Source organism: Musca autumnalis, unplaced genomic scaffold (assembly GCF_047663935.1).
Source record: "Musca autumnalis isolate F117 unplaced genomic scaffold, ASM4766393v1 scaffold_5, whole genome shotgun sequence".
In the NCBI taxonomy this organism is placed as follows: Eukaryota; Metazoa; Arthropoda; class Insecta; order Diptera; family Muscidae; genus Musca; species Musca autumnalis.
This window is the reverse complement of record NW_027412088.1, coordinates 15,030,262-15,049,581: the sequence shown is the minus strand read 5'-3', so window position 1 is coordinate 15,049,581 and position 19,320 is coordinate 15,030,262. Positions and strand designations below refer to the sequence as shown.

The window sequence follows — 19,320 nt, the reverse complement described above, 5'->3', positions numbered from 1 at the left end:
TATTTAAAAAGCGCTCCGTCGATTTTTTTTTTGTTTTTTGATTTTTCTCATCTATAAACATTGTAGTTTCAAAATCCGCAATAACTTCCGAGGTGTAAGCACCTTCCATTTAAAATTGTTTCAAGAGCACCGTGCCCCATTAATATAGAAGGTGTAGCTTATGTAGGATATTAGACCAACGTAGGAGCCTTCTATAAGATAGAAGGCCACCGTAGAAGTCTTCTACAGGATAGAAAACCACCGTAGGGGGTCTTCTTTAGAATAGAAGACAACCGTAGGTGTCTTCTCTAGAATACAAAACCACCGTAGGTGTCTTCTATAGAATAGAAGGCCACCGTAGGTGTCTTCTATAGAATAGATGACCACCGTAGGTGTCTTCTATAGAATAGATGACCACCGTAGGTGACTTCTATAGAATAGAAGACCACCGTAGGTGTCTTCTATAGAATAGAAGACCACCGTAGGTGTCTTCTATAGAATAGAAGACCACCGTAGGTGTCTTCTGTAGAATAGATGACCACCGTAGGTGTCTTCTATAGAATAGAAGACCACCGTAGGTGTCTTCTATAGAATAGAAGACCACCGTAGGTGTCTTCTACAGAATAGATCTAGCAATGTCCGTCCGTCTGTCGGGCTGGTGCGCACGATAACTCTCGAACGGATCAATCGATTCTGTTCAAATTTTGGGTATCCAAATATTTTGTCCAGATTTGATTTAATTTCGAAGATGGGCCATATAGGTCCACTCCTTCAGGTACCTCCCCCACAAATGTTCAAAAATTGTCGCAAAACTTGTGCGCACGATAACTCTTGAAGGGAGTAACCGAATTGAACCAAACTTTGCACATGGTAATACTACCTCTAGGCATACATCAAGTTCGAATATGGATTATATCGGTCCACTCCTTCGGGTACCTCCCACACAAAATTTCGGAAAAGTTTAGTTTAGGACCTGTTCTCGAATCTCTTTGATTTTTGTTATAGCAACTTGTATTCACTGCCCCGCTTACGACGGTACATGTCTCATTAGGGGCAAGTCCATACTTCCTGAGAAAATAGCCTGAAGGATGCAAATACCCCTATGACACCATGTGTAGTGGTTGGAGCGCAAGATAACTCTCGAACGGATCTGCCAATTCGATCCAAAATTTAACCTAATTAATATTTTGTCCAAACAGTTTAAGTTCGAAGATAAGCCATATCGGTCCACTCCTTCAGGTACCTTCCCCACAAAAGTTCATAAATGTTCGGAAAAATTGTTCGTACGGTAATCCTGAAGGGTGTGACCGATGTAATCCATACTTTGCACATCCTAATATATCTACCAGATATAGATCAGGTGTGAATATGGACTATATTTGTCTACTCCTTTTGGTACCCCTCACACAAAATTTCGGATATGTTCACTTTAAGACCAGCTCTCAAATCACTTTGATTTTCGTTGAAGCGATTTGCATTTGCTACCTCCATTACGACAGTAAACGTTTTTTCAGGGGCAAGTCCATATTTCTTGGGAAAAAAACTGGAAAGGTGGAAAAACCCCTGTCACCATATGGGGCGGTCGGAGAGCAGTTCAATCTCGAACTGTTCAATCGGTTTGGTCCAACATTTGGTATTTGTCATATTATATCCAAACTTAGTTTCATGGGCAATACCGGTCCAAAACTTTCGGTACTTCTCCCCAATATTTAAAAAATGTCACTAAAATGCTAGGACGATATCACTTGAGTGGGGCAACCAATTTGGTCCAAACTTTGGATCTTCTAATATTTTATCAAAATTTAGTTTAACATCTAAAATGGCCCATATCGGTCCTCCCTAAGGGTACCTGCCCTACAAAAGTTCAACATTTGTGTCTTAGTGCAGTTAATTCCTAATCCACATTTTTGTCGGCAAGTTCAAATGTCTGAAGAGACCTTAAATGCATTTCGCTTCACATTGTCTGTGGGTATATATCTGTCGGCAAAGCCGACTGACACTTTTTTACTTGTTAATTTAATTAATTTTTATTCGATTTTATAATAACAGTTTTTTTTTCTTCTTTTCAGGTAAGTGTAATTGATTATTTATATTCGAGGTAAGACTATATTCCCAAAATTGTTGACACCTTATGAAAATCTATATCCACATCTAAATGTAAACGATATAAACGACAATCTAATATATGCCGCAAGCCACACCCAAATTTGGTAAATTTTGAGGATTGCGACAATACGTACTCCAGCCGCTCCAGTATTGGAAACCCTTTGTTTCGAATATTTTCAAAGCACATTCCACATCTTCGCTTATGTCATCGGTGAGAAAACCTGTAAAAAGGAGACCAATTAAATTAAATATATTGTAATATGTCAAAAATATCTTAAAATTTCTAAAATCAATCCTTCATCTTTGATTGTAAAAAATTCATATGTTTGATATTTATTTGCATAATCCGCCCAAAAATATACTCATTTATTTGCTTATCACAGACAACTCTCCGAATGGCAAAGTTTAATTTGAGGTATAGATGACGTTTTGAATTCCAACTGGGATTGCTTGTGAAAAATCCATACGTTCGATATTTATTTGCATATTCCGCACAAAAATATGCCTGTATATTTAAATTTCACAGACAATACGTCGAATAGATGACGTTTTTGCATTTATATTATATACGGATTAATATAAGTTTTTTTATGGATATATAGTTTCCTGATCCATAGAGTCTCTTATAACTCTCTTAAACTCTATAATTATTTAAAGGATACTTACTTTCACATTTAATTCGACAACAGGGATATTTTTGTACATCACACGCGGTCACTTTGTTGTTCACCGAATTACATTCTTTGCTGTTAATTTGAAAAATGCCCAGCTTACTCTCACCAGTGCCAAGACGGGTGACTTTCTTTGTATCACGATCACTTTCATGTTCAATCAAGCAGATCCCTGAAGAATGAAATAAAAATAAAAAATTAAATTAAAAAAATATTCACAATATTTCAAATAAATTAAAAAACAATATAATATGGTCATAAAGTTTAATAGAAGATTACTTCCATTTTTCACAACTATTTGATACAGCGGAAAATGTTAAAATTTTTGAACGTTTCTAATTATTTTTTTTGAAACTTTTGTGTCTAATATAATAAAAAAATGGTAATTATTGCTATACAACATCATGTAAGAATATCAGAATTTCCCTATTCGATTTTTTGAAAAATTATGCAAAATCCGTTTTCTATTTATAACTCAGTTCCACTGTTAATAAAAAATAACAAAATTTATGTATGTACTCACAATTTGATAGAAATGTTTTATTCACTCGATACTTGTCCATCAATTCGCGTGCCAATTCACAGCGTAAATATTTCTTGCCCTCAGCCGGAGTGGCATAGCAGTGTAGCAGTAGTAAAATAGTTGTTGTAATTAAAAATATTATCGACAATTTGTTGTTATGCCGCTGATACATAATTACGATGGTGATGACGATGCTTTGGTTGATCAATTGTCTGTAGAATTTGCAAAATAATAAATTCCACCTTCTATTCTAAATCGTTCTGCTGCTCACAGCCGCTCGCAATGAAATAAATCACAATTTCAAAATATTTTTGTATATTTTAAATAATTTTAGAAATAAAATTGATTTTGATAACTCCCATCGCCTCTCTTTGGCAATACACGAATATTGCATTAAGGCATTGATGGGACTGAAATGTTTGCAATTGGCGATAAGCATTTTTTTCAATTATTAATTATGAAATGTTTTGTCGCAAGACAAGGCGCAGTAATCGCTTATTTTTTGTTTGTTTGGAAATTCTAAGAGAGATAAGATGTTGAAAATTGCTAGGAATTTACCGGTTGCTTTATTTGCAAGGCCAAAGGTCTTCGGTGTATATGAAATAGATGATTAAGCTCGAATACTTTGAGGATGTGTAAAACTAAATAATCTTTTCGTAGGTGATCTTAGACGTTTCGGAAGTTTCCAGAGTAATTTTGTAGGTGTTTGAGGAGTAGAAGGAGGGGGCCTAATTATTCCAGAGCGGGTCATTTCGGGGACCATATCTCATACTTTTGTATGGGACCAAAAATTTGGAGCAGAATTTCATTTTAGAAGTCATTCCTTTCATTAATTTCATGTCGTGCAAGCGTCTTCGCATGCTGGGCATGCATTAACCGGAAGTTAGTTTGGTTTGTCGTGGCAGCTGACTCTCCTCACCTGTGATAGATGGGAGATATACGACTAGGATCGCATTCACACGATAGTTGTTTATGGATTCTGGTTTCAAAGTTGGACCCCTTTCTCAAGATCAACAAGTAAAAAAGTGTCAGTCGGCTTTGCCGACCGATATATACCCTCAGACAATGTGAAGTGAAATTTTCACCTACGGACAGATCAAATGTATGGTCTCTTCAGAATTTTGTGGCCCTTTTTGGACATTTGAACTTGCCGACAAAAATGTGGATTAGGAATTAACTGCACTAAGACACAAATGTTGAACCTTTGTGGGGGAGGTACCCTTAGGGAGGAACGATATGGGCCATTTTAGAAGTTAAACTAAATTTGACAAAATATTAGGAGATCCAAATTGACCAAATTGGTTGCCCCATTCATACTGGGAGAAGTACCGGAAGTTGTGGACCGGTATTGCCCCATGAAACTAAGTTTGGATATAATATATATATTGGATATAATATAGGCCAAATTTTGGACCCAATCGGTTGAACAGTTCGAGAGTTATCGTGCTATCCGACAGCCACATATGGTGACGTAGGGGTTTTTTACACCTTTCGGGCTGTTTTCCCAAGAAATATGGACTTGCCCCTAAAAAAACATTTACCGTCGTAATGGAGGTAGCGAATGCAAATAGCTTCAACAAAAATCAAAGTGATTCGAGAGCAGGTCTTAAAGTGAACTTATCCGAAATTTTTTGTGAGAGGTACTAGAAGGAGTAGACAAATATAGTCCATATTCGAACCTGATCTATATCTGGTAGATATATTAGGATGTGCAAAGTATGGATTACATCGGTCACTCCCTTCAAGAGTTATCGTGCGCACAATTTTTCCGAACATTTTTGAACTTTTGTGGGGGAGGTACCTGAAGGAGTGGACCGATATGGCTTATCTTCGAACTTAAACTATGTTTGGTCAAAATATTACTAAGGCCAAATTTTGGACCGAATCGGCAGATCCGTTCGAGAGTTATCTTACGCTCCAACCACCTCACACGGTGTCATAGGAGTTTTTTGCAACTTTCAGGCTAATTTCTCAGGAAGTATGGACTTGCCGCTAATGAAACTTCTACCGTCGTATGGGGGGCAGTAAATACAAGTTGCTAAAACAAAAAACAAAGCGATTCGAGAGATGGCCCTAAACTGAACTTTTCCGAAATTTTGTGTGGGAGGTACCCGAAGGAGTGGGCCGATTGAGTCCATATTGAAACCTTATCTAAGTCTGGCACATATTTCAAGATGTGCAAAGTATGGACCAAATCGGTTACACCCTTCAAGAGTTATCGTGCGCACAAATTTTCCGAACATTTTCGAACTTTGGTGTGGAAGGTACCGGAAGGAGTGGACCGATATAGCCCATCTTCGAACTTAAACTAAGTTTGGGCAAAATATTACGAAAGCCAAAATTTGAACCGAATCGGTTTATCCGTTCGAGAGTTATCGTGCGCTCCAGCCAGCCAGACAGACAGACGGACGGATATTGCTCAATCGACTCCAAACTGTCTGAAACACATTTCGTTCAAACATACTTGGGGTCTAAAACCATTATTTCGATGAGGCACATTTTGCCCGTATGAAAGTGTATATACCCTTTCTAGCCTAAAGGCTGAGGGTATAAAAAGCGGGGGTGGGTAGTTCTATTCACCGTACGGTGATTAGGATGAACCCGAGCAAGTACTGCAATGACAACATACCATTGTCTTGCCGTACTGGAAGAATTTTCGTCTCCTCATGCAGATGGCCCACTGATAACCGATGGCGGCGTTTTTATGGGTAAAAATATTGTTCCAACGTGTTGCACTTTTATTAGCGAAACACAGACGACTTATCGCTTTATGTGTGGTTATTAAGGCAGGCTTCTTTTTTTGCACTCTAAGTGCTGCCGGTAAGGGACTTGAGGACCTTGTTCCTACATTTTAGCTTGTTTCAGGTAGTCCCCATGCGCAGACGACTTGAATATACTGTCGATTGTGAACGCTAGAATCTTTGGGTAGTTTGTGGACATTCAACTAGGACATTGGACAAATGAGTCCATGTAGTGAACTGAGTGGCCGTAGATTTAGTGGCAGATATTACATCAAATAGGAGTTCAATGCTGTCTGGACGTTTCGGAAATATCAGCCCACCTTGGGAGCTCCTTGTTTCACTCTACGGGGCTACGATTTTTTATTCCACAATTCTACGTATGACTTGCGTCCACACTATTGACTATCCAAAATGTTTGCCGGGACTTGAGGACCTTGTTCCTAGATTTTAGCTTGTAGCAGATAGTTCACATGTGCAGACGACTTGAATATAATGTCGATTGTGAAAGCTAGAAGCTTGGGATAGTTTGTGGACATTCAACCAGGACATTGGACACATGAATCCATGTAGTGAACTGAGTGACCATAGATTTAGTGGCGGATATTCCATCAAATATGAGTTTAATGCTGTCTGGAGGTTCTAGAAATATCAGCCCTCCTTGGTAGCTCCCTGTTTCACTCTACGGGGCTACGATTTTTTATTCCAGAACGATTGGCGCCCACACTATTGACTGTCTAAAATTTTAAACGTGGCCGTAGGTTGTCTGTCCAATTTCCTCAAACAGGGTGTAGTGGTTTTAATAGCTCGAGCACCTCTAAAACTATCCTAACGCACGACATGTTCTGGTTGAGCCCTTGACTAATATGTGTTGAGATTGCGTTGACCGCTGTTTTAGTGCTGTGCTCCTTAGGGAACCCATGCTGATGATCGTCAACTGTATAGCGATTTCGGACGCTGCGGAGTAGTAAATCCTCAAGAGCCTTTGCTAAGGCGAAAAAAAGCAAAATCGGCTTTTACGATTCATCTTTGCTGGCATCCTTACCAGGTTCAGTTGCGGGTGGTACCAATTTCCAAACATTGGGCTTGATGGGGTTGGCTAACAACAGGTTGATAACTTTGGTGAGATACTCGCTCCCAGTTCATCCAGCTTTTTCAGTATTACCTTGGAGATGTGGTCATGAGTGTTTTCAACATCAATGTTTGTAAGTTGTGGTGGGTTCTTCTCGGTAGGAAAATATCTAATACCATCCATACCATACTCGACAAATTATCGATTCAAATATATTACGCATCTCTTCGCATCAGTCAGAGTAACCTCTGCAAACGTTACTGTCCCACCGTCCAAGGGTTCGAGAGTGGCTTAACCTTAAATTTATCAGATGTTCTAGCCAGTTGTTCCGCTGTGCTCAACTACCTAACTCTGAGGCCACTGGGGTTGGTTTGACGAAACTCGTCACCAATGAACGTAAACTAACAAAACGATTCCCGTACCAATCACACAAAGCCACAAACTTTTCAGCTTCTCTGAATCGTTTCATTCTCACAACCAAAACCACCAACTTTTCAATGTAAAAAGATGAAAACTGTACGATTGCTCAAATGTACTTTGGCTATGATTTGCCGAGTTGTTTCATTCATCACCGGAACAAAAAGAATTTTTGGCAAACGTTTGCCGTGCGTTATGCTCAATGACACACTCAGGCACACACACACATGTGGTTGTTTAAAAACCCTATAAACTGCTCTTGTGGAGTTGAGTACTTTTCGCTTGTCGTTTTGTTCGCACTCACGAATGTAAACAAAACGAAACTAAACAGCGAACTCCGCCAGCTTGGGTTATGTTTCGTTTTGTATTGTTCCTATGGAAAATACGAAACGAAACGATTGGAAATGTTATTTAAAGTATTTTTACGTACGCTGCTCATCACGCTCATTTTCTTGTCCCGTCGCCTCTGCTGGGAAATTTATCGCACTTCGGGTATTCGACCAACATGTATATTCTATCGGCTGCAGCTGCGAGGATGACCCGAAACGTCCTTTCTGGTCCCCGAACATTAGAACGGTTGGACAGTTCTCTGAACTCTGAAACTAGGCAAATTAGCTTTCCCCATGATTGATGGAAGTACGGCGTACAGAAGTGATGAAGTGGGCGGTCTGCTGATGGAACCTCTTATGGTCTGAACCTCTTATCTTTCAAAATGGTCTGAACCTCTTATCTTTCAAACGTAGATTTTTGAAGATTTTTTCTCAGGCCACTGTCTACCGAACATGGATTTTTGAAAGAATATTTTTCATGGACCATTAGACGAACATCTTCTTTATTGTATTTAAAGTCAAAATCGCTTATAACGTCATCGTTTATAACGACATATCGGTTATAACGACGAAATCCAAGAGTCCCAAATTTCTGCGGCGCTTTATAGCCCACATAAAACAAATATCGCTTATAACGACATAAAGGTTGTAATGACCAATTCCATCGGTCCCTTGAACGTCGTTATAAACGACTTCAACTGTATTTGCATCGATAAGCTTTAATACGTTTTTAGTAGTTACAACGCCTTATTGCATTACTTATTATTTATATATTCCGCTCGAAAGTATGCTCCTCAATTTATCATTCTATAATGTGCTGAATGAAGTACAGATGGCGTTTGACATAAACATATAATACACACATTGTCACCAATAGTGACTTAAACTTATCTACAAGTGGTGTCTAAGGACACGCCGATCGGACTCGGCAGTAAACAGTAGGTCCCATATCATTGAGCTAATATGAATCGGCGTGCACTCAATGATATGAGAGAAGTTTCCCTTGTCCCATCTGGGATGTTTGTGGAACAATTATTAGTGACTAAATTTATAATTCACTGATACTATCTTCATCCGTTCTCCATGGACTCTTTTTACTTTTTGCTCACGATATTTTGGTACCTCACAAAAAATTGTTTTCTAAAAATCACTGTGTGATTTGCTTCAATTTATTTTAATACAGCCTAATGTTTGTTGTAAATTCCCTTTTATTACAACACAGCCATTAGTAATGTGAGTAAAAATTATAAATATAATAACAACAACATTTATTATCTCACACAATTATTGCCAGTTAAAAATAAATTATTTAAAGCTCTCATTAGTCTCATCGCATAATGGAATAAAAATAGACCTTTTTACAAAGTTGTAGGGGAATTTTTGTACTTTATTTTTTTAACACTGAACACTAATTTAAAAAACGTTTAGGAGCCGTACACCTCAAGTTATTGTCACTTTGAAAATAAATGTTCGAAAACAAATATATTTCATATAATCTTTTGAAACACTTATTGATTAACATGATAAAATAGTTTCGACTTGTTGTTCTCTCAAACCTTTTAACTTGAAATTGACAAGCCAAAGAAGAATGTGTTTAAAGAATACAAAATTATCGACAACAACGTGTGAATATTAATTGAAAAAATATTTATCCGTACTACATATGTATGTATATGATTCGCTTTGTTGTTGCTTTTCTGATGTACTACTACTAACTGAATGACTGAACTGACACTTCACAAGTAATCAGACAAAAGTAATTAGTTGTTGCATGGATTCACAAAACGTAACTGATCTAGACAAGCAGATTATGGAAATTGTGTTGTAATTGTTAACCCATTTAAAACCTGCTATGATGAATTAGACATAACTTGGTGGATTTAATATATGATTAGGATCATCATAATAATAAACAAAATAGTAGTAGTATAATTTAAATGCAAGAAAAATATGCAAAAATAAAAAAACTCCAAATTTTCCATATCGATTTCATTGAAACTTATTTTGTTCGTTGTATTTTTATTTTAAAATCCACCTACATATATAACATACTTTTAAACTTTACTATGTTTTATTGAAGCAAAACTCTCAGAACTCTCTAAGATTGAGAATTTTTATCACTACGTGCAATGCAGTTGAATTTTCATATATCCAGCTTATTTTATCTCCTTACACCAATAAGCCTCTCTCCATACAGTTTCAATATGCCTGCTAAGAACCCCAAGTCATCTGTCTATATTTACAAAAATATTTCCCCTAAAAGTATGCTTTTCAATTCTCTTTCAAATAACTGTAAACGTAATAACTTTAACAATTAAGTATAGATGGCGCGATAATACAAACTAATATTTCAAAGACTTTTTTGATATTTTCAGGTATGTATGTTTTTTTTTGCAGTATTATTCCTCTAAAATTTGAAGTCTATATTTCAGTCAATGAATAATCACCCAATCATAATACATAAATTATTAATATATTGTTTTATTTTTTCCTTTCCCTTTTTGGTCTCTTTAATGCCTATAACTCGTAAATAATCGTGATAATGGCGTAACGGTATTTATATTACAGGCAACACTTAAATTTGGCAAGTTTTGTGGATTTCGACAAAAAGAACTCCAACCATTCCAATTTTGAAAACCTTTCAAATCGAATATTCTTTGGGCACAGGCCACATCATCCGATATGTCATCGTTGAGGAAGTCTAGAATTAAAAAAATAAATAAATTAAATTAATGTAAATAAATTTGCTCAATAATAAAATACGTTTTTTAACTAAAGTCCTGAACAATAATGACACCAAAGACAATTAGAAATGTTTGGTTCTTCTGCTTACTAAATATCAAGAAATATAGGACTATTAAATTACACAGCGTCTCTGTTATAATTTGGCATGGAAGATATTGTAGCAGAAACTCTTTGTTTGTGTATTTTTTAATATTAATAATCTTCTTTTAACAATTTAAGTAAGTAGTGTGAATACTTACTTTCACATTTCACTTTACAGCAGGGATATTTTTGTGTATCACAGGATGTCACTTTGCTGCCAGCACTGCATTCTTTACTGCTTATCTGGAAAATGCCAAATTTATTCACACCATTTCCCAGGCGCGTAACTTTCTTTGTGTCGCGATCACTTTCGTGTTCAATCAAACAGATCCCTGTAAATGTAAAGGAAATATTTTTCTTAATGATAAATTAATCGAAAAAATATAAGGGGAAATTGTAAGCAAAAAAGATCATCGACTAATATTAGTGCAAGGAAGAAAATAGTTCTAAAATGTTATTATTGCGACATCTAATGAAAATAATTACAATAAGTAAATTTCTGACCTTACTAGGCGTTTACACACAGACAGTATTGGCAAGACAATAGCAAAGTTACAAACCATTTTCACCAATACATTCATACTTTTCTCTATACATATTTTAAATTTTATAAATGTATTTGTGAAAAAGGTTTGTATTTTTGCTATTGTCTTGCCAATACTGGCATTTGTAAACGCAGGGTAAAAGATGTTTTCAATATCCTAGACACGAACCTTGGGTTGACGATTTATTACTTGCTACAATTCGATTAAAAGCAAAATTCTTTAACATCAGCTTTATCTGCGCTCATGCTCCAACCGAAGACAAGGACGAACAGACCAAAGATAAATTCTACGAGCGCTTAGAAAAAAACACATGACCGTTGTCCTGCCCATGACATTAAAATTGTTCTAGGCGATTTTAATGCCAAAATTGGAAAGAAGAATATCTTTGGACAAACAGTCGGGATATTCAGTCTTCACAGTGAAACATCTGACAATGGTATGAGGCTGATATACTTTGCAGCTGCAAGAAACATGGTAGTTAGCAGTACCAGATTTAAGCATCTCGATATTCATAAGGGCACCTGGCTGTCGCCAGATCAAAGAACAAAAAATCAAATTGATCACGTTGTGATAGATGCATCAAGCGTGTTGGATGTACGATCGTTCCGAGGTGCAAACACATACTCGGACCACTACCTTGTTGCAGCAAAGGTACGCACCCGCTTAAACGTAGCAAACAAAGTACGAACAGACACAACACGAAAGTTAGACATCGGTAAGCTGCAATCACAACAGATAGCCACAGCATATTCCACTCAACTGGCCCAACTGCTTCATTAAAACACTCCTCGTCCCGATAACATATCAGGACAATGGCAAAACATTGCCCACTCCATGCAAACAGCCGCAAAATCAGTACTTGGATACCAGAGACCTCCACTAAGGAATCCATGGTATGACCAGGAGTGTCGTTCTGCTACCGAAGAGAAAAATGCGGCATATAGGGCTACTTTACAACAGTGTTCATCAACAACTACAAATGCAACCGCTCTGTTTGTGTTGGGCAGACACACGAGATTATCTATCCCTATCTAGATTAACATCGTGTGCCTTTATTCATTGCTAAAACAAAGAAGATTATCGGTGGTGAGAGTAACGTTCAATCTCACCGCAATTGAGATTGTGTGTGTTCACACAGACACGGCTCGCGAGCCCAGTGGTGATTAACACTGCTTTACAATCAGTAGCAACGCGTAGCGCACGAAAGAGGTATCAGGAGAAAAGGAGAGAGGAGAAACGTCTTTTCCGCAGGAAAAAGAGAGAGATGGAAAAGCGGGTGTGTGAACAAATCGAAATGTACAGGAGACAGAATGAAGTCCGAAAATTCTACCAAAGAGTGAAACATCAAACTGATGGCTTTGGTACAGACACATCCTCCTGTAGAGACCAGCAAGGTAATCTGGTAACTGATACAGATAGTCTGCTAAGGATATGGAAAGATCATTTTTCCAAACTGTTGGTATCCAATGGTAGCGAAGTCGACGAAGATATCACAGATCCAATCCCAGAAGATCGTATTGAATGTATACCACCCGGCCAAGATGAGGTAAAGACAGCAATAAACCGGCTGAAGAATAATAAGGCTGCAGGATGCGACACGCTGATAAGGTGTATGCAGCTAGTTAGCTCCAACTGGCAGGAAGAACGCGTACCCGACGATTGAAACCTGAGCATCCTGTGTACCGTCCATAAGAAAGGAGATAAGACTTTATGATCCAACTATAGATCCCTATCGCATAGGGGTTTCAGGCAAGGATACAGCCTTTCGTGTGACCTTTTCAACATCCTGCTAGAAAAAGATATACGAGAGGCAAACGTCAAAAGAAGTGGCACAATCTACACCAATAGCCGCATGTTGCTTGCTTATGCTGATGATATAGACATCATGGGACGATCAGTAAAAGAAGTAACCAATACCTTTATGAAGGTCGGAGGAGAATCTGCTAAAGTGGGTCTGGCAGTAAACGGCGAGAAGACCAAGCTGATGGTGTCGACGCGCAATGCGTCCATTGAGATCGGACCAACTGTTGAAGTTGGTTTCTATAATTTTGATGTAGTAATAGACTTCGTATACCTCGGCACCGCCGTAAACACAACAAACGACATCAGTTGTGAAATAAAAAGAAGAATTGTATTGGCCAACAGTAAGCACTTTAAAAACAAAGCCGCAACTCGTCAAACAAAAATAACGCATTACAAAACACTGATACTACCCGTGCTGATGTATGGTTCCGAAGCCTGGGTACTTGCGCAAGCAGATAAGGCAGTGCTTGGCGTGTTTGAGCGAAAAATTCTTCGAAAGATCTACGGATCGATCTGCGTCGGCGTCGTATGAACCACGAGCTGTATCTGCTATACAACGACATCAATATAGTTAAACATATCGAGATGCAGCGATTGCGTTGGCTAGGCCATATCATAAGAATGAGCGAAGATGAACCCGCTAAAAGGCGTATGAATATATGCCACATGGCGGTGCACGCAGAATCGGCAGACCTAAGCTTCGATGGAGCATACAAGTGGATGACAGCCCACTGCGTTCAAATGTATTCCAAGCCATGTCTGAATTTGGTATTCCCGCAAAGCTCACCCGGCTTTTTAAAATGACTTTAACTGACACGAGATCCTCAGTTAAAATAGGAAAGAACCTCTCCGAAGAAATTTGTACCAAAAGAGGTTTCAGGCAAGGAGACAGCCCTTCGTATGAGCTTTTTAACATCCTGCTGGAAAAGGTTATACGAGCGGCACATGTCAAAAGAAGTGACACAATCTACACCAATAGCCACATGTTACTTGCTTATGCTGATGATATAGACATCATGAGCCGATCAGTAAAAGAAGTAACTGATACCTTTATGAAGGTCGAAGGAGCATCTGCTAAAGTGGGTCTGGCGGTAAACGGTGAGAAGACCAAGTTGATGGTGTCGACGCGCAATGCGACCATTGAGATCGGACCAACTGTTGAAGTTGGTTCCCATAATTTTGAGGTAGTAAAAGACTTCGTATACCTCGGCACCGCCGTAAACACAACAAAGGACATCAGTTGTGAAATAAAATGAAGAATTGTATTGGCAAACAGATGCTACTTTGGCTTAAGTAAGCACTTTAAAAACAAAGCCACAACTCGCCAAACAAAAAAAAAAAAAACGCTTTACAAAACACTGATACTACCCGTGCTGGTGTATGGTTCCGAAGCCTGGGTACTTGCTCAAGCAGACATGGTGTGTTTGAAAGAAAAATTCGTCGAAAGATCTACGTACCAATCTGCGTTGACGGTGAATATCGACGTCGCATGAACCACGAGCTGTATCTGCTATACAACGACATCAGTATAGATAAACGTATCGAGATGCAGCGGATGCGTTGGCTAGGCCATATCATAAGAATGAGCGAAGATGAACCCGCTAAAAAGGCGTATAAATTCGAGCCACATGGCGGTGCACGCAGAATTGGCAGGCCAAAGGCGCGGTATTCCAAAAAGCGAAGCACGAAACAGAGAGAATTAGAGATCTTTTCTTAGTTCGGTCTATGGAACAAATGTTCTGTAATGGGCCAACTAAGTAAGTAAGTAAGTTGTGGTGTTTATCAGACAAACGAACCAATGGTCATGATTCTATCTACTCCAATTTTTGTGAAACGAATTTTTAATTTTATTTCAATGAACAACATTTCTAATTATGTGAAGTATATATAACCTCTGTTGCCATAAGGCTGAGGTCATAAAAAAACATTATTAAAAATATTATACATCAGTAAATTCTGTAGTAACATTTCATTCATTCATTTTTAAACTTGTAAAAACCCATTACGATGCTTCTTCCACTTAATCACTATTAAAGATATTAATAAAAAAAAATGAATTATACTTACAATTTGATAAAAATGTTTTGTTAACTTTATATTTTTCCACCAGTTCACGGGATAATTCACAACGCAGATATTTCTTGGCATAAATTGGGCAGGTACAATGTGACAGCAGCAGGAAGACAATGGTGATCGATGTTAAACATTTTAATTTAACCTTTTGGCTTTGCATTTTGAGATGGTGGCACTATTTGTAAAGAAATACGATTTATTAATACTCAGTGTAGAACACTTCTCTACAGGATGAAATGTCTTGCGAAAGTGACAATGATCTACGAATAACTATTCAATATTTTTACAAAAAGATTCACTTGTGAGAATATTGAACATAATGATGATAACAAAAGATAAAAATTGTTTGTTTTTAATTATTTTAGTTTGAGTTTTGTTATTTTGTTTTGTTTACAAACATTGGCATTGTAAAGTGGAACGTGGTTATAATGAACAAACCTCAAAATGAAATTTGTATTTGACAGTCGTTATTGATTGCAATAGTTTGTGTTATTAATAAACTATAAAGCTTGGTTTACATTTACGAAATCCACTCGATTTCAACTGTCAATTCCTTTGCGTATACGTCAAATGAAAACTCATCTGAAATCCATTGGATTTCATTTGACGTTTAAGCAATGAAATTGACAGTGGAAATCGAGTGGATTTCGTAAATGTAAACCAATCATTAGAAACAGTCAAACACAATTTTAAAGAATTTGAAGAAATAAATGAAACTGCTTTGTTAGATCTCCACATGTTAGAGTTGCTTTTTGGTTTGTCATAATCAACAGCCGTAGTTTATTATGTTTGGAAACATGCCCCACTGTATATGTAATTGTTTCTTATATTCCTATTATTTCTGTTTCACTGTCTTCAATTTTGTTCCTTAGTCCAACTTCTATCATGATCATTCATTTATTCTCCGCAATAACAAACAATCCGCAAGATATAACCGGTTGAATGGTGATCGGGTTGGCAGACCATTTAGACAAACAGTCAGACAGACTGGCATACAAACAGCCAGCCATAACAACAACATGTGAGTGTAGCAGCAAGAAAAAAAAAACGGAAAAACAATTGCTTCAGCACACTAAAAACTGATAAGGAAGAATCTTCTTTCTATTCGAACCATAAAAGGTGATTACAACCTTTGTTTCTAGGTTTGCACCACGATCACCACCACTTGAAAAGCAGGTGAAGATGTTCTAGTTGTTACTCTGTTCGTTTTGTTTGTTATTTTTTTCTCAGTTGGTTTAAATTTAAACTGGATACTTTTAGTAAGTGATGGATGGATAGATGATTTCTCCACGTTACAACAGAGAATTTCAAATGTCATACAAAACAAAAAACACCTCAAAGAAACCAGAAAAAAACATTCCATTTGCGCGAACCTTTTTGACTTTTCAACGTTTTCTGTTTGCAATTTTTTCGTGTTTTTATTAATATTGTCTGTTTTTGAAATGTATTATTATATTTTCTTGCTCTCTGTATAGCAAAAAAGCCCTCCCCCAAAAAGCACTTGTTGTTTCAATAAGTACGTTTTAAATACTGAAGACCTGCTATGCGGAATAAAATTGTACGTACAAAAAAATGACAATGATCGGTTGTATGTGACGATGACAACGACGACAACAGTAGCAAAATAAAAAGCACAATAAAAACATTGTTTAAAATTGTTGTTGTCTTTGTGGTTGTGTTATATGAATACTAGCAAAATGCCCGCTACTTCGTATGCGGAAAAGGAATAATATTCAAATAAACAATATTTAATATGGTGAACACTGAACATTTTTATGTACTAATACCTATTGGAATTGATATTTAATTTCTTTCAAGTACTGTTCGTACACGTTTTGTTCGAATCTCAAAAAAAAAACCTCTACACTTCAACAGCGGCCTACATTTTAAATTTCAGTCCGAGTTTTGGAATTTGTGACATCAAAATGTAGAAAACCGATCGATTCCCCGGTCAGGCAACATCAAATTTTCGGCGGTGGCAAAATATCCCTCAGTAATGTTGGCGACATTTCCTGAGTATTTCAGTCATGTAAAACTTCTCTACAAGTGGTGTCGTAAGGCACGCCGTTCGGTCTCGGCGATAATCAGTAGGTCCCATATCATTGAGCTAATATGTATCGGGGTACACTCATTGATATGAAAGAAGTCTCCCTTGTCCCGTCTGGGATGTTTGTGGAACAATTATTACATTATTTAGAAACCGAATTCGTGTTAACATAGAAACAATAGTACATTATTCAGTACAATTTTTAGAATCCAGAACCTTAGCTCATATGTCACAGTTTTAGCTCTACTTGTTCACCCAATGCCAATAGTATTTCATGTAGAAAAGTTTCATATATTTAAAGGTGGATTTTAATAAACATTCTGATCCAATATTAACAGTGATCCTCGCAATAAATTTCATTTATCTATTCACTCAATACCAGAGCTTCAATATTTAGTATTACTTAATATTTCTAGTACATTTATTGTACGACCACTTCTAACAATAAACCTGACAAATAATATACCAGAATTCCACTTCTATTCCCTAGCCCAATACCAAATTGATTGCAATTTTGTACTTTTCACACACTAATTATATTATCCCAGCTTCATTGCTACACCAACGTCAAATTTAATAGCATTTAGTACATTTCGTATTTCTCAATAAGTCAGCCAGCCCTTAGCCCAATTTCTGAATTTGTATGCATTAAAAAAAAATCTTATCTAAACACCAACACCATCCCTCATACAACAATTCGAAATTCCACCTTTTTCCCTTCAAGCAACGCCAAACTGGTACCAAATTCAGTACTTATAATATGTATAAGTTAAAAAAACTGCATTTTATCCAAAACTAACCGCAACCCAACCGCAATTTAGTATTTTTCGTATACATAAATACGTATACATAATACCGAATTTCACAATTTCAGCTCTACTAATTTACACAATAACAATTTGAACCAAATTCTGTGCCATTTTGTAATTTTGTACGTATATCCACAACCACATCCATATTTCAACCCTACACATCAAGAGGGTCTATAATACCAAATTTCCGAATTCCATCTCTATTCATAATAACATTAATACTTTTCCTTTGAAAGTACGAATTTCAATAACTATCGCCAACAGTAATTCCAAATTTCAGGATTCTACCCTATCTGTCCACCCAAAACTAAAATGTACCAAATTAAGTACCATTTAGTACTTTCCGTACCTATAAGTACGAATTTCCAAAACCACCTCAATCCTACACTCCATAAGTAATCTTAATTATAAATTTAAGGATTCCAGCTCTATTCTTTCACCCAAATCTAAAGTATACCAAAGTTAGTACCATTTTGTACTTTCCGTACCCATAAGTACGAATTTTCAAAACTATCTCAATATTACACCCCATAAGTAACCTTAATTATAAAGGATTCCAGCTCTATCTGTTCACCCAAATCCAAATTGTATGAAATTTAGTACATTTAGTACTTTCCGTACCCGTAAGTATGAATTTCCAAAACTACCTCAATCCTTCACTCCATCAGTAACCTTAATTTCAGATTTCAGGATTCCAGCTCTATCCGTGCACCAAAATCCAAATTGATTACCATTTAGTACTTTTCGTACCCCCTAAGTACAAATTTCCACAACTTGCTCAATCATATACCCCAATATAAATCTTAATTCAAAATTTCAGGATTCCAGCTCTGTCCGTTCACCTAAATTTAATTTGTACCAAATTTAGTACCATTGTACCAAATTAAGTACTTTCCGTACCCATAGGTACGAATTTCCAAGACTAACTCAATCCTACAGTCCAACAGTAATCTTAATTCCAAATGTCAGAATTCCAGCTCAATCCGTTCACCCAAATCTAAATTGTACAAAATTTAGTACCATGTAGTACTTTCCGTACCCATATGTATGAATTTCCAAAACTACCTCAGTCCTTCACTCCATCAGTAATCTTAATTTCAAATTTCAGGTTACCATGTCTACCCAAATCCAAATGTTACCAAATTTAGTACCATTTATGTAGTACTTTCCGTACCCATAAGAACGTATTTCAAAAACTACACTCCAAAAGTAATCTTAATTCCAAATTTTAGCATTCCAGCTCTACCCGTTCACCTAAATTGTACCAAATTTAGTACCGTTTACAACTTTTCGTACACATAAGTACGAATTTCCAAAACTATCTCAATCCTACACTCCAAAAGTAAATAAATTAAAATTTTCAGGATTCCAGCTCTACC

General features: G+C 36.9%; 3 protein-coding genes across 9 annotated transcripts in view; 1 reads left to right on the top strand and 2 right to left on the bottom strand.

Moving 5' to 3' along the window:
• Lrt (Leucine-rich tendon-specific protein) overlaps positions 1–19,320 on the top strand; it is an 81,324-nt gene that overhangs the window by 27,753 nt on the left and 34,251 nt on the right. The gene's annotated exons all lie outside the window — the stretch shown is intronic.
• LOC141406778 (lysozyme-like) lies at positions 1,980–9,568 on the bottom strand. 6 transcript variants are annotated; one of them, XM_073992803.1, is made up of 4 exons: positions 9,494–9,568; positions 3,280–3,491; positions 2,752–2,928; positions 1,980–2,306 (listed from the first exon to the last, which is right to left on the bottom strand). In XM_073992803.1, exons 2-4 carry the CDS (start codon positions 3,449–3,451, stop codon positions 2,158–2,160), a joined length of 498 nt encoding a protein of 165 aa, XP_073848904.1. In that variant the 5' UTR covers positions 3,452–3,491; positions 9,494–9,568; the 3' UTR covers positions 1,980–2,157. The 6 variants fall into 6 exon arrangements, with proteins under 6 accessions (XP_073848904.1, XP_073848903.1, XP_073848902.1 ...); XM_073992802.1 differs by having other exon boundaries at positions 9,392–9,560; XM_073992801.1 differs by having other exon boundaries at positions 3,280–3,542; positions 9,392–9,552.
• On the bottom strand, positions 9,810–15,571 carry LOC141406777 (lysozyme c-1-like). Its single transcript, XM_073992800.1, has 4 exons — positions 15,521–15,571; positions 15,077–15,257; positions 10,820–10,993; positions 9,810–10,536 (listed from the first exon to the last, which is right to left on the bottom strand). The coding sequence occupies exons 2-4, from the start codon at positions 15,240–15,242 to the stop codon at positions 10,346–10,348; spliced, it is 531 nt and encodes a 176-aa protein (XP_073848901.1). The 5' UTR covers positions 15,243–15,257; positions 15,521–15,571; the 3' UTR covers positions 9,810–10,345.

Bases quoted from the DNA above. Each gene is read 5' to 3' on its own strand.
- LOC141406778 (XM_073992803.1), bottom strand. From the start codon at position 3,451: ATGTATCAGCGGCATAACAACAAATTGTCGATAATATTTTTAATTACA. The intron at 2,929-3,279 runs GTGAGTACATAC...TTCATTCTTCAG, and splicing joins TAAAACATTTCTATCAAATT to GGATCTGCTTGATTGAACAT. The intron at 2,307-2,751 runs GTAAGTATCCTT...TCCTTTTTACAG, and splicing joins TTGTCGAATTAAATGTGAAA to GTTTTCTCACCGATGACATA.
- LOC141406777 (XM_073992800.1), bottom strand. From the start codon at position 15,242: ATGCAAAGCCAAAAGGTTAAATTAAAATGTTTAACATCGATCACCATT. The intron at 10,994-15,076 runs GTAAGTATAATT...TTACATTTACAG, and splicing joins CAAAACATTTTTATCAAATT to GGATCTGTTTGATTGAACAC. The intron at 10,537-10,819 runs GTAAGTATTCAC...TTTTAATTCTAG, and splicing joins CTGTAAAGTGAAATGTGAAA to ACTTCCTCAACGATGACATA.